The sequence below is a fragment of the Symphodus melops genome (assembly GCF_947650265.1).
Source record: "Symphodus melops genome assembly, chromosome: 16".
NCBI classification, from domain to species: Eukaryota; Metazoa; Chordata; class Actinopteri; order Labriformes; family Labridae; genus Symphodus; species Symphodus melops.
Genome location: NC_136706.1, coordinates 8,792,672 through 8,813,776, shown reverse-complemented (window position 1 = coordinate 8,813,776; position 21,105 = coordinate 8,792,672). Strand labels below are relative to the sequence as shown.

General features: G+C 43.1%; 1 protein-coding gene across 2 annotated transcripts in view; it reads right to left on the bottom strand.

The window, feature by feature from the left end:
* wdr70 (WD repeat domain 70) overlaps positions 1–20,891 on the bottom strand; it is a 36,711-nt gene extending 15,820 nt beyond the window's left edge. The window contains exons 1-10 of one of the 2 annotated variants that reach the window (XM_079363983.1): positions 20,783–20,891; positions 19,854–19,913; positions 19,651–19,734; positions 19,479–19,572; positions 19,177–19,363; positions 18,393–18,452; positions 17,823–17,956; positions 16,201–16,354; positions 12,693–12,769; positions 5,883–6,057 (exon numbers count right to left, since the gene is read on the bottom strand). In XM_079363983.1, the coding sequence (XP_079220109.1) occupies positions 5,883–6,057; positions 12,693–12,769; positions 16,201–16,354; positions 17,823–17,956; positions 18,393–18,452; positions 19,177–19,363; positions 19,479–19,572; positions 19,651–19,734; positions 19,854–19,913; positions 20,783–20,807 (1,050 nt within the window). In that variant the 5' untranslated portion in view covers positions 20,808–20,891. Of the gene's footprint in view, positions 1–5,882; positions 6,058–12,692; positions 12,770–16,200; positions 16,355–17,822; positions 17,957–18,392; positions 18,453–19,176; positions 19,364–19,478; positions 19,573–19,650; positions 19,735–19,853; positions 19,914–19,998; positions 20,023–20,782 lie in introns of those variants that run through there. The other variant, XM_079363984.1, reaches the window with a different exon arrangement.
* Positions 20,892–21,105: the final 214 nt, after the last annotated feature.

Sequence of the window (21,105 nt, the reverse complement as noted above, 5' to 3'; positions counted from 1 at the left end):
AATTCGAGGTGAGCACAGAGTGTGGAGGACCGATAAGATAGAGGAAAAAATTGGCCCAGAAAAAAAAAGGCAGGAGAGAGTGTGAGGTGAAAGACTGATGTGTCCTCATGAAAAAAAAAAAAAGAGAGAAGGAAACGAGGGCGCGCTTCACTTCCAAAGTAAATGGAGGGAAGTTATTAACTTGGACGAGACAGATAACACTGTTACCTTGAACTGGAGATAGCATGGACTCTTCTTTTCCAGCCCGTGGCCTTCTCGCCTCTTTAGTCTCTGCAGGGATAATTTCCTGCCTTCCATCATCATTTACCTCTTTTTATTACCTCCAACTAAAATCCATTTGGCCTGTTTGTTATCTTACACCTGCCTATTCTTTGATGTGCTGCTTTAAAATTGACTTAAATAAGAAGTCAAGAGGTCATTTAAATATATGAACTACAATGTCTAATCTTACAGCCTGGCCACGGGTTATCTCTGACCTACTAGACAGCAGCTAAAGCATTATGGGAAAGGCTTGAATCCAGCCAAACACACCGTTTCACCTTGAGGAAGACTGAGCTCGGAGAATTGACGATTTTACTTCAACAAAACAACTCCAATGAGGAAACCTTGGGCGGCCCCGTTTCAAATCGTACTACTTGTATCATGTAAAAAGATGGATGACATGACAGCTTCCCAAAAGTGAAGCCAAAACATTTGGAGCTCCCCCTCCTGACTGGCTGCAGTGTACGTCTTAAGCACCTCCTACACCGTGTTAACAGATGGGACATGACTATTATGCTGATTTATGCCAAAGTGTTCCTTTTGAAATGTAGTCGAATAAGTTATTTAATGTGAAAGTGTAAAGACATCCATGACAACTCTTCTGACAAATGGGCTCCTACTGCTCCGTGGGATATGCATTAGCAAAGTCTTTCAACATTCCAGAGCCGTGAGTGTCCGCTTCAAACTGACGCAACAATCTGTTCTGCTGTGGATTATTCTGACCTCAAAGATCTGTTTTTTTTTTTTCTTTTTTTATAAAATCGGTAAGTTAAATTTCTGTTTTGGTAAGTGGTAAAGGCGGGGACACCAGTTTCACTGCGTCTTTTGGCCAATCTCGACTGGCCTTACTGTGGACTTACTCCAAATGACTTCACCAAGACCAATAGGTCAGCACTCGTCCCCGGTGGTCTTCTGGCTTCTTTTTTGTACAACAGGAGGGGGTATATATGCAGTCAGTGTGCCATCATATTGACTAATGAACAGCTGTGTTGTGTGTTTTCGGAGACAAACAGGAGCATAACCAAACATAGCATTCCCCATATGTAACGAGGTTAAACATCCATGCATTGTTGGTTGTGTTGGGTCAATAAGAGGCTCTGCGAGTGAACCGGTTCTCACAATTATCTTGTCTTATGAGCTGTTACATGCAACACGTCAATGGCACGTCATAAAAAAAAAAATGGGTTCATGCAGAGGATGCTCCTGGCAGGTTGGAAACGTTGTGGGGGGGAATGACGGCGTTGACTGACACGTTCAGAGTTGCGGGATTGGGGGAACACGTCGTCTGAAAACGTGGTATCACACACACTAAATATACGGCGAGAGGAAGGCGATGAAATGAGCCGTGTGGAACTTCAGAGAGGACGCGAGCGATGTTCCTTCAATTCCTTGAAACGGGACCTTCAAAATGAATGTTTTTCCAGGTTCTCTCAGGTCAACTTGTGAGAAAAGTTATGAGCTCTTGTTCGGCCTGTGATGAATCACTCCACATGTGACGTCTTTCTTTCTAAAATTAACACCATCTGCTGTTGGCGCATGCTGTGTTTGAACCCCTTTTTTATGTTCCACTGTTGTGGTTATACTGTCTGTTGTGCTAGTACAGGAAAGACATGTCCATATTTCTAAACTAAGCTCTCATCCTGAACAGGTGGAAAGAGGTAAGACAACTCATGTCCAACAGGAGGAAATAATGGAAAGAAAAACAGACCAGGACAATAAATGGGGTCGAGTCAAAAATACTGTAGCCTAATCATTACGAAGCAGGAAACACTTAATCTCATTCAGACATGAATAATTATCTCAGTCAGGAAAGTAGTCCCTTTTATAGGTAGCCGGTGGTTATTTTAGCTGAGTATCGCAAACATACACCCTCGCCAGCTATTTCTAGATCATTTACTGTGGTCGTGAGCGCCGGAGTGTTTATTTACTATCCTGATGTTGGCTGCCGTCGGTAGATGCCGTGGTGTTCGCTTCCTGTGATAATCTACACAGCCGGTTTGTGAAACTGGATTCTCATATGTTGTTTGTAACTCATCTCGAGCCTCATGACATCCTCTGTGAGCTATGCCCTTCTCTCGAGCCTTGAGAAAGCATCGGGCCGATGAAACTGAAGGAAAGCCTTTGTGGGTTATTTTGTGCACCGATATTAAACGCGGACACGTTTCTGTAGGATTTTTTTTTTTTTGCGCAAGCATACAAGGTCTGCGTTTTGGACACACTGATACATCCGTGGAGCAGCGGGAGTTGATAAATAGCTAAAGGAATAGAGCATTGGGTTTCATCCTCAGCAGACTATGATAACAATCTACCACTGCGCCAACTGTTCCCAACCACACTATCTGACCATCATAGTATAAATACTGCCAGGCTCTGCTTCGACCCCCAGCCTCCATACTTTTACAACCGCACACCTGAAAGACTTACTGATGCTCGCTGTGAAGTCTGACGTAACATCTCACTCTGACCTCGGCTACTTTCTGAGGATCGAGTGGCCAAACCGCAGTCCTTAACAGCTGCTCTGATCTTTCATGGAAATCAACAAGTAGGGGATGGCTGCCTGCTGCCGTGCGTGTGTGTGTGTGTGTGTGTGTGTGAGAAAGAGAGAGAGGAGCACACTGAAGCCAGTGTCCACATAATCTCACAGCTCGTTATTTAAGAGTCCATATTTTTCCTTCTTCTCCGCTACAAACTTGGCAAAACTCGACTTTAATCCTGTACAGAACATGTAACATTCAAAACAAATATGTAAGTGAAATCAGATGTAACTAATAAACGGGTAGCTTTCTTTTTTCTTTTTTTTAACCCTTCAACAAACCTCTTTATCAGACGAGCCTCCCGTTGTCAATCATAGACGGTTTAGTAAACATTTTTATTGGACTTTAAGAAGTTCTTCTCTGACTTTTTTGGTCTAAACTTCCGTTCCCAATCTTGTATTAAGTAACTCCTTTACAGTGATACACAGTCACATTACTGTGTTGAGGGTCCTTGAGGGCCCTATAGCAGCACAAATAAGGAGCTGCTCAATGATGGTGGTCAAATTACGCAGGACACGATGAAAGTGAATGGGTGGAGAATAAGGACGTGGTGATGAGATGTGAAAGAACGAGCTTTGAACAATGAGCTGGTTTTCATGATGCAGAAAGCGAGAGAGAGGTTGCCAGTTTCGTCATCTCGTGATAACGCTCCCCGACTTGAGGAGTTCATCAAAACTACCTATTTTTTTTTCGGGACCGCTTTCATGTCTAGAAAAATCGACGTCATCCAGTGACATCAAGACATTCCCCAGATCTCTGTGGTAATGTTTTTTTTTTTTTTTTGAGCTCAGGTCTGCACAAAGTGCACAAAGTCTTGCAGAGTGCGCATTACCTGGCAACCATTTAGACGCACCCCCCCCCCCCCCCCCCCCCCCCTCCTTGACTTCCATCGTAGGATCAATCAGCTCATGTCAGGGTTCAAGAGCGAGATGCGTCAACCTCAATAGCTTGTCTTCGGGCTGAGATGGAGAACAAGGTCATGTGTGTGATTGATCCTGATTGATCTGCCTGCATATTCGGGCCATGAGTAATAAGCAGCGATACAGCGGGAGATAGGCCTCCTTTGAGTAGGGGATGGGAGCGGTCATAAAAAAGCATCGGGAGGTGGACTCCTTTTTAGGCTTGTGGCTGGATTTGAGTCAGCGGCCCAGGTCGATGATTAGGCCAGAGGGCACCGGTGAAATTCTCGAGCCATTCAAACAGGACGGGCTCCAGTGGTCACGCTACAGACATGACTATAGTAAGCTGCTATGTGACGCAGGGTAAATATTTAGTTTTGGTCAAAGAGGGGTAATAAATTCTGAGAGCTTCATCCAGAGTGGTGCAGGGACGGAGGGGGGGGGGGGGGGGGGGGGGGCAATGACAATGGGAACGTAGAGAGACAGAGAAGACAAATCCTCCATCTAGCTACGTACACGTTCTGTTTGTCCTGCGATTACAAAGTTGACTGTTGGGAGTAATTATCGGGTAGCCTACTTCCCATTTGACTAATCTGGATAAGCCCCTTAGTCCAATCAAGCTGTTCCAACTCACTAACTACAGCTTAATTGTCACTATTCTTACACAAACTAACAAACGGAGGCATTCAACCTCGTCTACACAAAGGGGACGGACAGATGGAAAGATATGTAGTGAGACAAAAGAGCTCGAGTAGAAATATTCAAAAACACTGACAGCAAAAGAACTGCTTGGATGTTTAATAGTGGCTGTATTCGATACTCTTTACAGCTACATGCGTGTGTAGTCCTCCATCTGGTTTTATGTCCAGTCTTAAAATGTTGGTTCATAATGTTTTAGGACTCCCAAACGAGTGACCGTGATGTTTCTAACACCTTGGAAAAGTAACTTTTTAAAGTGTGTTTGCATAAAAGCTTCCCATTGATGTAAGACAACACCAAACTGGACTGAAGCCTGAAAACCGTCTTCTATCCAAGTACTGAATTACGATTGCTTCTGGTCCCCGAAGCCTCGACCCCCCCTCCCTCTCTAACTGAACCTCTCAACTTTCTTTCTTTTCTCTCTCTCTCTCTCTCTCTTCTCCCCGTCTGTTTTGTAATGTTCGCGATCAAGCGAGAGCACAGCCAGCCGCCACACCTGGACCGTCACCGACTGAAGGGAAGCAACAGCGAGTCCTGCTTTATTGTGACAGCATGAAGGAAGGGGAGACTGCGGGATTGAAAGAACGGCATGTTGAACCTCCTTGACAAAAGACGGAGGAGACGCGTTCTCGAACACTGAATGGAAGTCATTTTGATCGTCTGCGACTATTTGTCAAATAACTCCAGTGAAAACAGTCAGATACAAGTAATGCAATGCCACAGAGCAGCCAAGATCAACTATTACCTCAACAGTGTGAGTCTTGAAGAATGGAACGCACACTTTGATCCACTAATTACATAATTAACAAACAGTGGAAAATGTAAAGAGAGTAATTGGGATTTGGCCTCCCAGTAACTTTTTATGAACCTCTTTTTAATCATCACACGTCAGTTAATTCAGTGACATAATCAGCTATTTTGAGCCATTTGGGGGGGGGGAGATATTGTCTTCAGACCACCTGCCTGTCCACATTCTTTCTAAAACTTGAGATGTAACACTTGGATTCATCTGTTGTCCAAATATGGTCACATATGAATAAAAAAAAAAAAAAAACAAGAAAATGCCATCACAAGGCTACAAAATGGTCCACTACAAACCAAATGGGTGACAGCACACAAACAAGGGTTTACATGGTAGCTGGCTAACTGCTAGCAATGCTGAGTCGAAGAAACGCATGGGTTCAGACTCTTTCTGCAGGACTCAATGGAACATAAGTTGAAGCTGACTGCGATGTTCCTGATAAATGGGATCACAGAGTAAACACTGGAGAGACTGGAGAACATTCTCACTTACTCCCAGTATGAACAGATGAATTTGAAAAGCAGGAATTTTGAATTCTGGTCAGTGTTAATGACTTTTTGAACTTTGACCTCTCTGCCCTCTGACCGGATGACCTAAGGTTCATGAGTCTGCACTGCGGGCCATAACAAACAGACTTCCTGAGTTTACAGCCTTCTACATACTGTTGTGGTTGGTTTTAGAACTCACGCTTAGGTTCCTGTCCCAGATCTGGATCGTGCCGTCCTGGCAGCCCGCCGCGACGAGCTTCCCATCACGGCTGTAGGCGCAGCACGTGGGGATGACCTTCTTCCCCTGGAAGGAGCGCGGCTTGAACACGGACTTGTGTTTCTTGTCAGACTGCACATCCCACGTGCGCACAGTGCTATGGAGAGACAGAGAAACAAATAAATAATCCCCCATCATAAGACAGTCACAAAGTATCCGAGCCTCTAAACTTAGTTAGACATCAACAGCAGCCAACAACATAATGACTTATGATGCAGTGTGCCTTTAGACGTGGACACAAGGGATGAGCGGTTAGCAAACAGCACAGCAGCAGGCCAATGTGACAGTCATGTCTGAGGATTTCATGAAGTCCAGCAAGAGGAGCAAAAGGTGAATTTATTCCAAAAAGGTCCTGAAATCAAGGTTTCAAACATTAAAAGTGCTGCTTTAATTCATCAGAGAATTCAAGATACAGCAAGGATGTCCCTATAGCCTTGGAATTAATCATCAACCACAAAACAATTCCTGTTCATATTTTAGGGCTAGTTGTCCATTCGTACCAAAAAAAAAAAAAAGCTATATTAATATTAAAAAATATATAAAAAATATTAAATACAAAAATGAAGACGACAAAGTAACTTTTTTGTTAATTCAATTATCTGGTAAATAAAATAAAAAAAATACCCAAAACTTTACATTTGTATTGAAACAAGATGAACCAATTCACCTCTGACTCTGTGTGGCTTTCTTTAGAGGACATCCAAGCAAGTGGTGTTGCTCTCAACTTAACCCACCTTAACTTAGTCATTCTCTTTTCATCTAACTCTGTTCACACCTCGTCAGGGCTCAAAGAAGAAATGTATGAGCAAGGATAAAGTCCTAAAGAATACATGACAAAAACAAATACAGACGGTGATGAAGAAGAAGACAGTTGATGACAAAGAGGAAAATCTACTAATTACTACAAGAACCTGACACCTCCACTGATCTGCCTAAACGTCTACACATAAACATATCTAACAAACCGCTCACACACCCACACAGTCTCTGATGCCAGACAGAGTGGGTCCAAATGCGTCTGTGACACCCTGCTTGCTTTAGTGAGCATCTCGACCTCTGGGTCACGAGGTCAGCAGAAGGAGTATAAACATGGAGTCAGTGGTGCTGCTCAAAGCCAGGGAAGGATTCCTCTGAGGCCGGCTACAAAAGTCACAGACAGACACACTCAACTGTGTTTGGATAACTCGAACAATATGATACAAATACCAGCTCAAGACATATGGTTCGAGTGAGGACTTGCAAGGGTCAAATAAAACTCTGTTTGATGCATGGCTGCGTTTAAATCCACATAAACCAAAGCTGTCAATAAATCAAAAAAAAAAAAAAAAAACCTCTGGTGGGAAAAAAAAGCACGAGGGTCGCCTAAGTGCAACGTGAAGAGCTACTGCATTGTGCAGCAAGTGTTTACGTGAGCAGATACACGCGTGTTTGTGTGAGAGTGAATGAGGAAGAGCGATGGTGGCGGACTTGATGACAAATTGGTCCACCTGCTGCTCCCACACAAGACGTCTCCATTTTGTTTACTGAAGACTCGAGGCGGCGTCTGTCAGGCCACTAAAGACAACATGACCTTTCGCGTGGCACACAAAACCCGGAATGCTATTTATCGTAAAAAGGGCTGAGGGACCTTTTCCAGAATGTGGCAGCGCTGGCAATCACTGCACACCCTTCATCTGTGAGGGCTGAGACGCAGAGCAGGAGAGGGAAATGCTAACTCTTGCGTATAACAGGAGGTACTCGAGCACTTTTAATTGAAGTGTAAAAAAAACAAAAAAAAAACCCTTCTGTATCTGAAGAAAGAGCTTAGAAACTAATTACTTTTCTATTCTCGCTGGAAACATCTGAAGCAGCTTCCAGGTATTATTCTGTCAGAGGAGGTAGTTGTCTTAGGAAACTAATAGCAATGGAAGGGTATGAGGTGTCAAAATATTAACATGCGACAAGAACTAAGTACTGAAAACAGAACCACCTGTTCCTCTCTTCCCTTCCCCGTTTCCCCCTTCAATCAGCAGCCTCCTTTTCCTGCACGAACGCTTCAAAGACCGAGAGGTGAATACTATAAAATGAGACCCATACATCCTTGGTCATGCATGCAGCCCTGTATGAGGTTCCACTGTCATTCACACTTCGACTGCACAGTGACAGCTCCCTAGGCTCCAGATTGTATCTGTGCGTCAAGGTTGTCGTCCTGGTGGGAGCTGCGGCTGCTCGGATCGCTTCCCAAAGGTGATGAGATAAGAAGAAAGAATGGAGAAGAATGGCGTACAATCTGCTTTGAGGATTTACTGTACGCGTCGGTCACATTCTGGTGATGTGGACAGGTTTTGTTGTCGGACGGCTGGTTGACTGGATAACTGGGGCATTCGTGATGAGAACGACGGATTAGGAGCGAGGAGACGCTCCACTCTGCATGCCGGCTAATAGCGACGATAGAGAACGGGTAATAAAGAGAACGATTTGGGGAGGAGGTACAGACGCAGGCGCACTCAAGCAAAGAAAGCAAAAAGAAGAAAGAGTCAGATGGTTAAAGCAAAGGTCTTCCTGTCTGGTAGGGGTGCACGTGGAGTTAACCGTAGCGGTTTTTCACTGTGAGCCAGTGGGTGGGTTGATGACATCATGTAAGCTAAGGGTGGAAATTGCAGGGGAACTCATGCTAGTAGACGTGGTAAACCTGGCTGCTCTGTACTGCTCACGTCGGTCGTCGTGATTTCTACGAACCTTCTTGGACTTGTTGTAATAATCCCACTAACTGTCATCATTACGGAAAACTCTGCGCCCTTCTGTTTTGTGTTGACTCTGGCGCCCCCCGTTGGCAAAGTAGTACCTCGTAAGTGTTGGTGATTTTATTAAGTAGCGCTCACAAAAGTTTTAGATCTCATCGCAGCAGTCCGGGGTTTGAATCCGATCCTGCTTCTTTGCTGGCATGTCACCCCCAACTTTCTACTCTCAACTTTTCTTGTCTCTCTTCAGATCTCCTGCCCAATAAAAGGCAAAAATGGCCCAAAAAATAACTTGAAAAAAAAAAAAAAAAGGTTGTTGATTCAGGGTTGGAGTCATCCCGTCCTCAGTGTGTCGCGATCGGTCTTTTCACACACACAGAGATTCCTTCAAGTCTGTTTTATAACCATGTAAAAACTCCTCACAGGTCTATATTATCTGAAGGAGAAGGGGCTCGATTAGCTCAAGCTAAAAGAAGAGAAGACAGCTTTTTACATGTAATCATAAAATCTGATTGATAAGCTCCATCACTAAAGAGGGTCCTGACAGTGAAAAAATCCACCCTGGTTGTAAATTGAACATGAAGGATGACTGCACTCTTTTAAAAAGGCATAGGTATGTGCGTTCTTGGGCGAGATATGGAACACTTGCAGTGTAAGGTGAGCAACAGCTTGAGACAAGCTGGACTGTGCATGAACCTGATGTGTTTGACTGTGTGAATGGCCCCAACATGTTCACACACAATGTTTGAGGTGTGTTCTTAGTCTTTGTCCCTGTTCTGTCACACTAAGCAAGCAAGCAAGGGGCCTCTTCCCCTCAGAAAGAGAAAAAAAAAATGGCAATGTAAGCCATCAACAAGCAGCATCGCTCAAAGCGTTGACAAATATTTTGTTGGAAAAAATGATAATGCAAGCAGTTATCAAGAAAAACAGAGCTACTCCTACTTAAAATGTATCAAAGCTGCAGATCATGAATCTACTTAGTGTGACCATGTCGTCCTCAGGGTCTCCTTCCTTTACAGCCAAATCCAGCTGCAGCTCTGACATCAGGCCAGCACAAAGGGAATCCCTGGCATTCAAACCTCCTGGAAACATTCCTCCAATTGTGTGTATTTGTGTGTTCACTCGCGCTTGTGTGCGTCTCTCGACTCGAACTAACATGTGGTCCCGATTAGAAAGTCGCCGTTTGTCCTATCCTCTGCTCCGCTAGCTGAAATTTCAGTCACAAAAAAGAAACAGCATAACATGCATTTTTAATCGGCCTCCGGGGGGGAACACTAAACGACACAAAGTCAAACCGAAAAGCCGCAGTGTCATATCCATGAAGAGCCTTTGGTGCGAAGCTTTCCAGTTTCCACAATAATAGTCATAGTTGAACAAATGGACAGAACGCGGCCAAGTTTGTGAACCTTGAACATAATCTATTCAACGTTTAAGTGACTACTGTTTTGATTTTGCCCATCAAGAATTACGCCGCAGCTCAAGGAAGCTCTCGTCCATATTTGTGGATTAATTCGACTTCAATCCTGCCAATGAAAATTCTTTCATCCGGAGTAAGCCTTCATGAACGGCCTTCGCTTTCCAAGAAATCAAAATCAGCCGATTTCAAGGTGTTTAGCCTTTCAGCAGAGATTTAGTCAAAGTGGCTGAATGCTTAATATGGATTTGGCCTGTTTGGAATCGCATATATATATATATATATATATATATATATATACACACACACACACACACACACACACGTATATGTGTGTGTCTGTGTGTCTATATATATACACACACACACACACACACATATATATATATACATATATCGAACAATGTTCGGAAGACACTTTCACAGTCAGACGACTGTCAAACAGAATGACAGAAGAAGAAACTTTCACACCAGTCTGAGGCGGAAGGCTTCTCGCAGACGGTATTGAGTCACACGGTTCTGCTTAAGCCTCATTGAACCCTCAGTGTCCAAGGACAATCACTACCACCCTGCTGCTGCATTCTTGCTCTTCATCCGTACTTCCCTCTCGTCCACTTCCTCCAGGGGAAAAGGAAATCATTCAACGGCCCGTCCTTGTGAATGAGACTCTAAAAGGAGGACCTTAAATGAAGGAGCTGGGGCGGTCCAGTGATCATACTTAATACGCTTTTCAAATAAACGCAACAAAGAGTCTCTAAATTGGGGCGACACTGGGAGAGAGAGAAACAACCAAGGTGTTAATGAAAGAGGATACAGCGAAGTAGCAGACGCCCGCTGTTACTATCGGCCAACTGCTGCTCCATGAGGCCCACTGACTACAATCTGGCCCCTGCAGAGTCCCCCCCCAAAGTTGTTTCAAAAAGGATGGAGGGAAGACGCATTGTTTGATAGTCCTTCCACAATAAACTCGAGCGTTGCTGGAGGCATCGACCACACATAAAAATAAAATTAAAAAAATCCCTACCAAGACTCTCAAGTCCTGAAAAAAATACAGTTCAAGAGTCAACTCCAGAATCTCCTTATATCTGACTTGATCGTTTGCTTTTTGGTTTTTTAGGGGAAGCCAATAAAGTCAATGTGTAACATTTTACCAGAAAGAGAGACTGCTAATCTAAATACTTAAATCCACAACAGCTAACCTACCAGAGCACAAAGATAAGGACTAAAGTGGTGAATCTGGATGTTTGGCACCTGTTGAAATCCATGTGCCTCACATTTGAAGACTAAGGAAGATCTCTTCAGAGTCGTAGCCTACATAGTATATAACGTGATGCAAAGTTAGGGTGCAATATGAGAGATTTGAAGAAAGGTTGGATTGAAATATCGTCCCCCTGTGTATCACTTCAGACAAGCCCACTCTCTCTCTTTCATCTCTCGTTGCTCTGTTCACCGGCTCTGCTGCCGCGAGAGCCTCCTTCACATGCAGCTGTTCCGTCTGTGAATGGTTCCTCTCCTCCGCTTGTTCTCCTGTGAGCCGACCAGGGGCAACACCCAGCGCTAACGTGCCAGCGGAGGATTTCCAGAGCTAAATAAACCAGCCCCCCCCCCCACCCCCCCACATCTGGGAGAGAAGGAATAGTGGTAAACAGTGGGCTGCGGCCTGCCCACAGAGCGAGGCCCTTGTTTCCACTTGATGATGATAGCACAGGGTTGCTGCGCTGCTGCCTGTCACACTCACTTAGACTCATCACCGTGGTCACTCACCAATATTGACTCTACAAAGAGCTATGGGTGACAGTTACGTTGCCGTATTACGGTAAGGGTGTCACTTTTAAGAGGAAACTTTTTTCCCCCCCTTTCTGTAGCAAGAAGATCTTAAATGTGTGTTTGGGTGTGACGTGTTTTTATCTCCAGCTCTGGTGCTTTTGGTCGAAATCACTGCATGTAAATAAAGGCCAGCATTTTGGATTGAATCCAATATTTTAAAAAAATGTGCCATGTGTCAATGCACAGCTGGGTGGACAAGCTTCTATTTCCAGCAGCAAAATCTGGGCTAGAGGACTCCCTGCTGGTGGCAGCGACTAGGAGAGCGAAAAAAAAAAAAAAAAAAAAAAAGTCTCGGACATGACAAAAAGTTAGGAAAATTTCCAATAAATACTGGACAATATGAAGAGGGTTGGAGGATGACGGTTTTCTTTAACAATCTCCATCATGACATAATGTTCTTTTTAATGTTTGTAATTCCAGATGACACAGACTAAATGTTTTTGCACATCCTTGTAAATCAAATGAGATCATAGAACAGACAGAGAATGGACTATCTACACAATAATAAGTTAAAGGATGAAATTATTATTATTATTATAATAAGACATCTTTTCCTTATGGACTTGGTAAATATTTATAAAGACTTATTCTAATCCTGGTATGTAAACACGTTTGACTGTCCTGTGCTTTTGGGGTTTTTTGGTGACTTTTCTTCTGACGAGTTTTAATGGATGAGGCTGCTTTTGATGACGTTATTTACAATATTACATTTACAAAAATTAAAAACCTGCTCCTTCATGTCAGAGCTCACGACACTTATTTCAGACTCACCCGTCATTGGAGCAGGTCATGAACTCTTCTTTTATCTTTGGGTGCCAGCAGCCACAATTCAGCATGGCTGTGTGGCCCTGAAAAAAAAAAAGAGAGAGAGCGAGCGAGCGAGAGAGAGAGAGAGAGAGAGAGAGAGAGAGAGAGAGAGAGAGAGAGAGAGAGAGAGATAAGAAAACTGCTCTTTAAAAAAAAACAAAAAAAAACACATCAAGTGGTTGGTAAAGCAGACCCTGAGGCTCGCTGCAGCAGATCTGAAGTGTGGATCATGGGGAGAACTGTTGAACGAGTCAGTAAGGTGGACTTTGACATTTGAAGAAGGGGCTGGATGGAAACATAAAATGAGAAATTCTACAGGAGGAACCGTTTTAACATGTGTGAAGACAGGCTGTTGTCCTTCATGGTTAAACCTGCAGCCAGAGTGCAGCACCAAGAAGGTCACTAGTTAATTATTTTTAGGGGTGCCAGTATGTTGTTGTTTTTTTGGTGCATGTTCTGAATTGTGCGGTTGAAAGAGCAGTTATCATTTCTGTGTGAACATGGACTCAGACTGGTCTGAAGCACAGAGAAGATCCCTGGAGGCTCCAGTTATGTTGCACTTTCAAAGGATTCTTCCTTTAGGAAAGGACCTTTAATGACCTCTAATTTGCTGCCTGTTTTGCGACCTTGACTTTTAGCCCCCCCCCCACCCCAAGAGCGATTTAAACTCGACCAGCAAACTCTGCAGCAGCGCAAAAAAAAGGCAAACATGGAGCTTCTAACAGCGAGGGTAACTGTTAGACATTTCCTCTGCTGGGGTATTCCTGTGGAGAGTTACTCATAACAAATGACTTCAAAGTGGAATACATCCCAGAGAGAGAGGCCTCCACAACTGTGCGCTCAGTGATCTGCACAGAGGCTTCAGACATGATGTACTGACATTTGACAGGATACTCCAAAAAGTAGAGCCTGACATGAGCAGCAGAAGTTGACCCCATGACATCGGTATGTGTGCGTTATAGAAAAAGACCCCCCGTCTATTATTAGTATAAATCAAACCCAGCACACACACACACACACACACACACACACACACACACACACACACACACACACACACACACACACACACACACACACACACACACACACACACACACACACACACACACACACACACACACACACACACACACACACACACACACACACACACACACACACACACACACACACACACACACACACACACACACACACACACACACACACACACACACACACACACACACACACACACACACACACACACACACACACACACACACACTATGGGGAGGTTTCTGTGAGTGACTTCCTCCCTGCTTAGTGTTACAACATCCAAATAAACAGAAACATTCCTCGACAGCTCAGGACAACAAATAGCCAACATCTAAAAAGTACCAGACCAACACACACACAAAAACTCAAATCGATAAAGAGCACAAACAAACACACTGGCGTACAGAGTTATATTTAACATACGTTCATTTCTGTGTTTGGAAGGTTTCATGACGGGAATGATGAAGACATCAGTAGGTTAAAAGGAATCAAGCAGAAAGTAGATGTGGTTAGATCGACAAAATAAAACAGAGATGTATCTGACAACATTTCTGATTGTTTAAAGAAAAGCTGAATTTATGCTTTCAGTCATTTTGATTCTTTTTTTTTTCTTTTCTTCTTTTTCTTTTAAACTCAATCATTTTCTGGTTTCAGTTTTCCGAGGCTGAGCTCCTTTTCCCCCCTCTCTCTCTCTCTTGGCTTTTAGCTATGAATGGACAAAACAATGTATTTACACATTCTGGGATATTGAAAACAGAGCAGGGTTGTTTTTTCTTTTTCTTTTTTTTTTTTTTTAAATCTTCATCGATTCAACAGAACAACTATTATCCCCCCCCCCAAAAAAAACAAAAACAAAAAAAAAACAGATATCCTGCCGTCTAATTGAACGCACATTTAAACCTCCTGTGTGGAAAATGTCTCCGTGCACAGTAGGAGGCACGTTACCGTCTGTCATCAGAGGGAGAGCACAGGCAAGGACTTCATTATCACATGAGACACAGCTAATCGACTGGGACATCGTCAGCGGGCCAAAGAGCATTTTCTTCACTCAACCAAACTCTCCCATCGCCTCCAGATGGGAGCGAGCAGGACAAGCATGCGGGACATCCAGGAAAACACTACTCACGATCAATGGGCCTTCACTTGTAGCGAGCCATTCATATGGGTGGTATAAACCATGTCTAAATGCAGCGCAGCTGGCACACATGCTTAGTGACCACCAATACAGCTTTGTTAAACACAGTAAAACCCAAACAGGGGCGCTTAATTAGGCCTCCTTTGTAGATACAGGTACAAGCAAGAGATGAAGCATGACAGTCTTGAGAGCATGTGGTGTTCATCTCCGCTGGCCGACAGTTTCCTCACATACAGACACAGAGCAGCTCATGGCTGAAGCTCGCTGTGCCATGAATGTGTTGGCAGGATTTACCCACAGAGGAGCAAGAGCGCCCAAGCCTGGGAGGATAACTCAGCAGGCGGGTTTAGACGTGCTGCTGCTGTCGCCCAAAGAGGTTCATTTGACGCTGAATGTATCACCTGACTCAAGCCGCTCTCCACAGCTTCACCAAGCTTTACACCAGCTTTCATCTTCATGCTCATCTCTCCGTCCTTGTAGCATCGAATTCAGATCATGTACAGTTTTTTTTGTTTTTTTTAAGTAAAAACACTAAACTCAGCCTCCTCAGGCTTGTAGAGCATTTAGCTGCTTCAGAGTCAGATACGTCCCTCAGGAGTTGGTAAAGACCAAACAGTGAACTGAAAGAAAGTGACATTTGGACTTTTGATTCATGATGAGTAAATAAAGCTCAAAATGATGAGAAGAATGTGGCATAGAAGCCGAAAGTACGGCAACAGTTTGTCATTAAAAAAAATAAAAACTTAAAAAAGGTGTGTTCACTGCTCCCTTCCCTCCATAAGTCAAATTATTGCAGGTCAAAGTTTGTGATGGCCAGTCTTAATTTTAAATATTTTGTTCCTTTCTAAAAAAATAAAAATAAAATAAATAAATAATAAATAAAAAAACATTACGCTCCTCAAGGCCGAAGCTGGAACTTAAAAAAAAAAAGAAAAAAAGAAAAACAGAGAGAAGAGAAAGGTTTTCAACAAACCTTCACCTTCCCTAAATGTACTTTGAAGAAAAACAGGCTTACATTGTGGTTCACCCCCGAAACTTACCCGTAGTTTTCTACTGCGTTGTTGGATTATTACTGACATTTCCAGAGCTCCAACTTCTCCTTTTTGTCCAAATAAAGCAGTTTAAAAACCGGGTTTAATTTGTACTTTGTTGACAGCATTTTGGATCACCTGACTGCTGATGTTTATTTCCCTGTCAGACTCTCTCTCCCTGAGGCCAGACCCCAGTTATTGCTTACTTTACTGAACTTTAATACAACATACTGAAATATAGCTGGAGTGTGAAATGATACTTTACCTTAGTGTTGGCCATATCTACAATGTACTGGTCTCCCTTCACACACTCCATGACATTGAAGCCATCTCGGTCCAACACCTTTGCCTGAGCGTTCCCAGAAACCACGAGGATGACGTCACCGGTGATGCTGTACTGCAGGGACTTAATCTGATGGCTGAGGAAACACAGACAGACGACACAGAAACACGAACAGAGAGAGAAAAAAAAAATCAGACAAAATAAGTCACTTCTACATGGCCTCTCTTTGGCACTGACACGTTCAGATAAAGTGTTTTGGGTTTTTTTTTCGATTCTGTTTTTGCGGGCCATCTGCGAGCTGTGATCGTGAAAGACATCTGCACCCAAACATCGTTACACAAGCATCCTTCAAAGGGGTTTCAGGGACAGAGAAACAAACAAAGGATAGAAGTCGCTTTAGGAAGAAAACAGGACAACATCTGACGTACATGTGACGGTTGCTCCTTTGATCTACAACGTGCAGCCGGCGCACTGTAAATATAACAGGGATTATACAGCTAAGAGAAGAAAAAGAACGACACACGTGAACTGACGTGCATGGTGAAGGATTCCATGTTATGTATATTAATGTTATCTTTTTACACGTCCGGTTCAAGGCGGGATATTTACGCCACTGTAACATCTCCCCTTCTCAAGTCAGAAAAAAGTGTCATGGCGGGAACAAGTCATCCCACGGCTGTGCTGAGGTGGTAACGGAGGCCATACAGGCGTGAGATGGGATCACTACAGCGGCTCCAGAAAGATGGAACAGACGCGTCTGTGTCTGTGTGTGTGTGTGTGTGTGTGTGTGTGTGTGTGTAAAATCAAACATTGAGGACTTGCAGTGTCAAAGTATCAACAAAGACCGCCAGCAGCGCCGCCACTGAAGAGGCTGACGACTGTCCAGACCACTTTACCCGACTTGTTTTATTAATTCAAGTCCATATCAAACAGTGTTTTGCACAGTAAAGGTAAGACTGGACTAGCTCCTGTGTGCGCAGGAGAAAGCCGTATTTCTGAAATGAAAGTGATGCTTGAAGAAATGTCATGTTTACTTTGGAGAATTTGGCATCTTCTGAGACTCATTACGTACCACCAATCGCTCATTTCTCTCATTGTTTTAGTTTGAGCTCATAAGTTGCTATTTTGGGCCAAAAGTGGACCTAAATGGCATCGCTCTCTCTCTCTCTCTCTCTACAAATCCCGGCTTGTTAGTGAGCCAAACAGGCCACTAGATCTCATTTTTCATCAAATTAAATGGAGCGTAAAATGTTCTTAATAAGGGGAAGCCCGCTCCAGCGCAGCCCACTTGTTTCCAAACGCAAAAAAAAGAATTTGCTCTTTGATGACAGAGTCAGTAAAACACAGAATAAACATGTGCAGGCACACGTCTCGGGAACCATCTGCTTCTGGAAGGCTGATCTCTCGAATGAAACGGGAGGATGTTGCAAAGTTAACATGAGGTTCAATGATGCTCAGCAAATGTGTGAGTGTTTCTGTTCCTGTGTACACTTTGGCTCAAGGAGCGGCGGCGAGTCCACTGCATGCTCGCTTGAGTCTAATTACGCACATGTTACGCAAATGTGTTGACGCTCCAACGTCGTTTTTCTCAGAAGTGAACTCACCACTCGCAGGGCTGCAGGGATCTGAAGGCCTGCAGGGCCTGGTCCATGCCGGCAAAATCCCAAAAGCGAACATCGTAGTCGTAACCGCCGCTCACCAGGCGGGCTCCAGAGGGGTCCAAGCAAAGGGCCGAAACCTGAGGGGTTAAATACCTTACTTATAAATAATACACAAATCTAAGGGTGCTTGTAAATATGTCACAGTGTCATCATTCTACCTCCTCCTTCTTAATATTTAAATACTGCTTTTTAGTCACAAACTAATTATGAATCTGTATTTCATATCGTCTCTACACTGAAGACAGAGGGGAGGTAAAATAGATCACTTTTCTCGCTGCTAAAGATATCCAAAAATAAATAAATAAATAAATAAAATCCTGTTCCTCTTATTGCTGAAACTCGAGACAAACATTTTTGTGTGCACAATGTACATATAGACTTATGTTGATTAAAAATCACTTGGGCTGAATGAAGACTTTTCCCTCGAACAAAAAGAGGTTAAAGTCTTTATCTGAATTTGTTTCAATGGAGTCACAAGATGCTTTAAAAAAAACAAAAAAAAACAATCCTCACCGTCTTGGTGCCGTGCTGCAGAGTGATTTCATGAGTGTCAGGGATCTTCTTCACTGGGTTCTAGGGCACAGTGTTGAGATGAACATAAGGAAACAGTAAAAGACTCAGGAAGGCTGGAGTAGGTGAGCAGCAGGTCAATCCAAAATACAACTACACGTGTCATTTAGACTCTAACAGGGCAGCATGGATGAAAAGCTTCAAACCAGTCCTCAGCTGCAAATTCATGACTGGACTGGAAGTTACACTGCTGGAAGTTAAAGGTAAGAATCTGAGCTGGATGACTTCTAACCTCAGACAATTACTTCATTAAAAGACTGAGTAAAAAAAAAAAAAAAAAAAGTTTGTTTGTGTTAAAACACAGCATTACCAAGATTGAAATCCCCACACTTTGTGGCCTCTTAGGATTTCTATGACTCTGATGTTTTTTTTATACGAGAAGGAAAAATGGAAACGATACACCTGACAAATATTACTATAGTGTTTTAGTAACAGTTTAAAGTTTTCTCATCCAGTGTGGCTTCATACCCGATGTTTATGTTGCGTTTTGCTGCTATCTAGTGGCGAAACCTAGAAGTTTAAGGCTTCTTGTAACACATCGATAAAACAAGGCTCTTTGAGGCAGATTTGACATTTCAGCATGGACGAACAAACGCATAAAGACGGGGTGCAAATATTTAGCAATGCTTCTTTTGTGTCTACTTTAAAGGTAGAGTCCGTAGCTTTATTCATTGCTCACCCCCCCATGACTCCATCTTTAAAGAGGCACACACACTAAAAGACTTACATCATCATCTTCATCATCTTGTCCATCATCTTCATCATCACTGTCAGCTGTGCTGCCAGGTTGATGAGACTGTCTCACCAGCTCGTCCCCCTGGCCTGTGTACTGAGGAGGCAGTGGAGGTCCGATGAGCTCCGAGTCTGAATCAGAGTCCGAACCTGAACTACTGTCACCACTGCTTTCCTGTTTTCTAAAATAAAGAACGTCACCGTTAGCCTCAGCACAAATATATTCATGCAGCAGCCTGACCAAACCTCAACGTAGTATTTCATCAGTCATCAAACAAAACAACAACACACTGTTACCTGGAAGAAGCAGCTGCAGATTTGTCTCTCTGAGTGGCGAGCGATGACTCGGCTTGTTTGGAGCTCTCCCCTTCCTTCTCCATCTGGCGCTCCTCTGAAGAAGCAATAATAAGTTAGCGGCCTGCACCCTGTTGAGACAGCTAGTAAAGAGCACAATGTGTTTGAAACCTACCTAATGCACGCTGACTCCTCTCGATGGCGGTTCTACGGGTCTGTTCAAAAATAGCATCCAGGTCGAATGTTCGAGCCTTCTTACCTAGAGGGACCAAAGGCAGCTTAGATGAAGGGCAACTGACTCAGCTTATATTGTCAGAGTTATTACATGGGAATTAAGTATGCATCGGATATCATTTATTATTTCTGGACAGTACATACCAAACCCAGAGAATCCCATTACTGATGCCATTTCTCCATCGTCACTCATCCTGTCAGATGCTGCAAAAAGAGGAAAACAAGATTTTTGTTTGTCACGTGCTCATAAAGATGTGCAGTGAAATGTAAGGCCATTGTGTCTACATACACTTTTTTAAGTGAAAGGATAAAGCCCTCTCAGTGAGATTGTGTGGGGGTTTTTTTTTTTCAAGCAGCTTCAACTACCAGCAATCTTTAGAAAAAAAAACTGAGCATCAAATTGTGAAGTAAAAACCAAACTTAGAATATACACAGCTTTAGCAACAGGAGATAAAAGACAGTAATACATTTATGTGATTCACAGTCAAATGTGAAATAGTACAGATTGGATAAAATTAGTCCAAGTTAACCTAATCACTCACACACTCATTAAAAAGCAGAGACCCATCTATCTAGACTCATCTGTCTGCTTTTAAGCAACTATCTGTATTTACTGTCTCTGATCATCTTTCATTGCATAAGCACTTTGTGATGTTTGCTCATAAAAGATGTTATTTCAATACTTTACCAACTTTACGTTACAATGACGTTTGAAAAAATGTCTCCATGAAAACATCAAACTATATGAGAGATCAGCGAGCTACAACTGGATCTGTCGAGTTTAAATATATTTTAAATTGGAAGTGTGGTACGGTCAACTTTGTCTGGACATGTGAAGCTGTGGATGCTGCGAACACTTTAAAGTCTTTTGGTTAAACAACATTACACAAAAAGTGAGCTAACAGGTAAGCTAACAACAGTACAAAGTGTCTGTTCACACATGCAGGCTCAATCAGCCAGCCGGTGAATGTTAAAGAGACCGGAAATACAGCCACATTTTTTTGCACACAAATGTAAGTCTTTTAAACATACACAGAAGACATAAAGTAGTGTAAAAGCAAAAAAGTTGCTACCTTCTCCCACTTTGTTTGGATCCATGTTTTTAAAATACGACTCCGGAAGTGCTTAGTTCTTCTTCTGTGGTGTTTGTTGCGGCACAGCTGTAGCAGGGTGCTTCTAGTGTTAAGAGAGTGAATGACTCGTGTTGTGTATGATATATTTATTGATCGTTTTAAAGGAGTACTACTTGCTTTAAGGAGAGGCTTATTTATTTATTTATAACTCACATTTCAACAACAATGCGTTTTAGCGGTTAACTAGTAGAGTAAACTTTTGGCATGTTCCCTTCCTAGTACTGAAGTGTGGACAAAAGTATGACATTGGAACGGTTATGTAT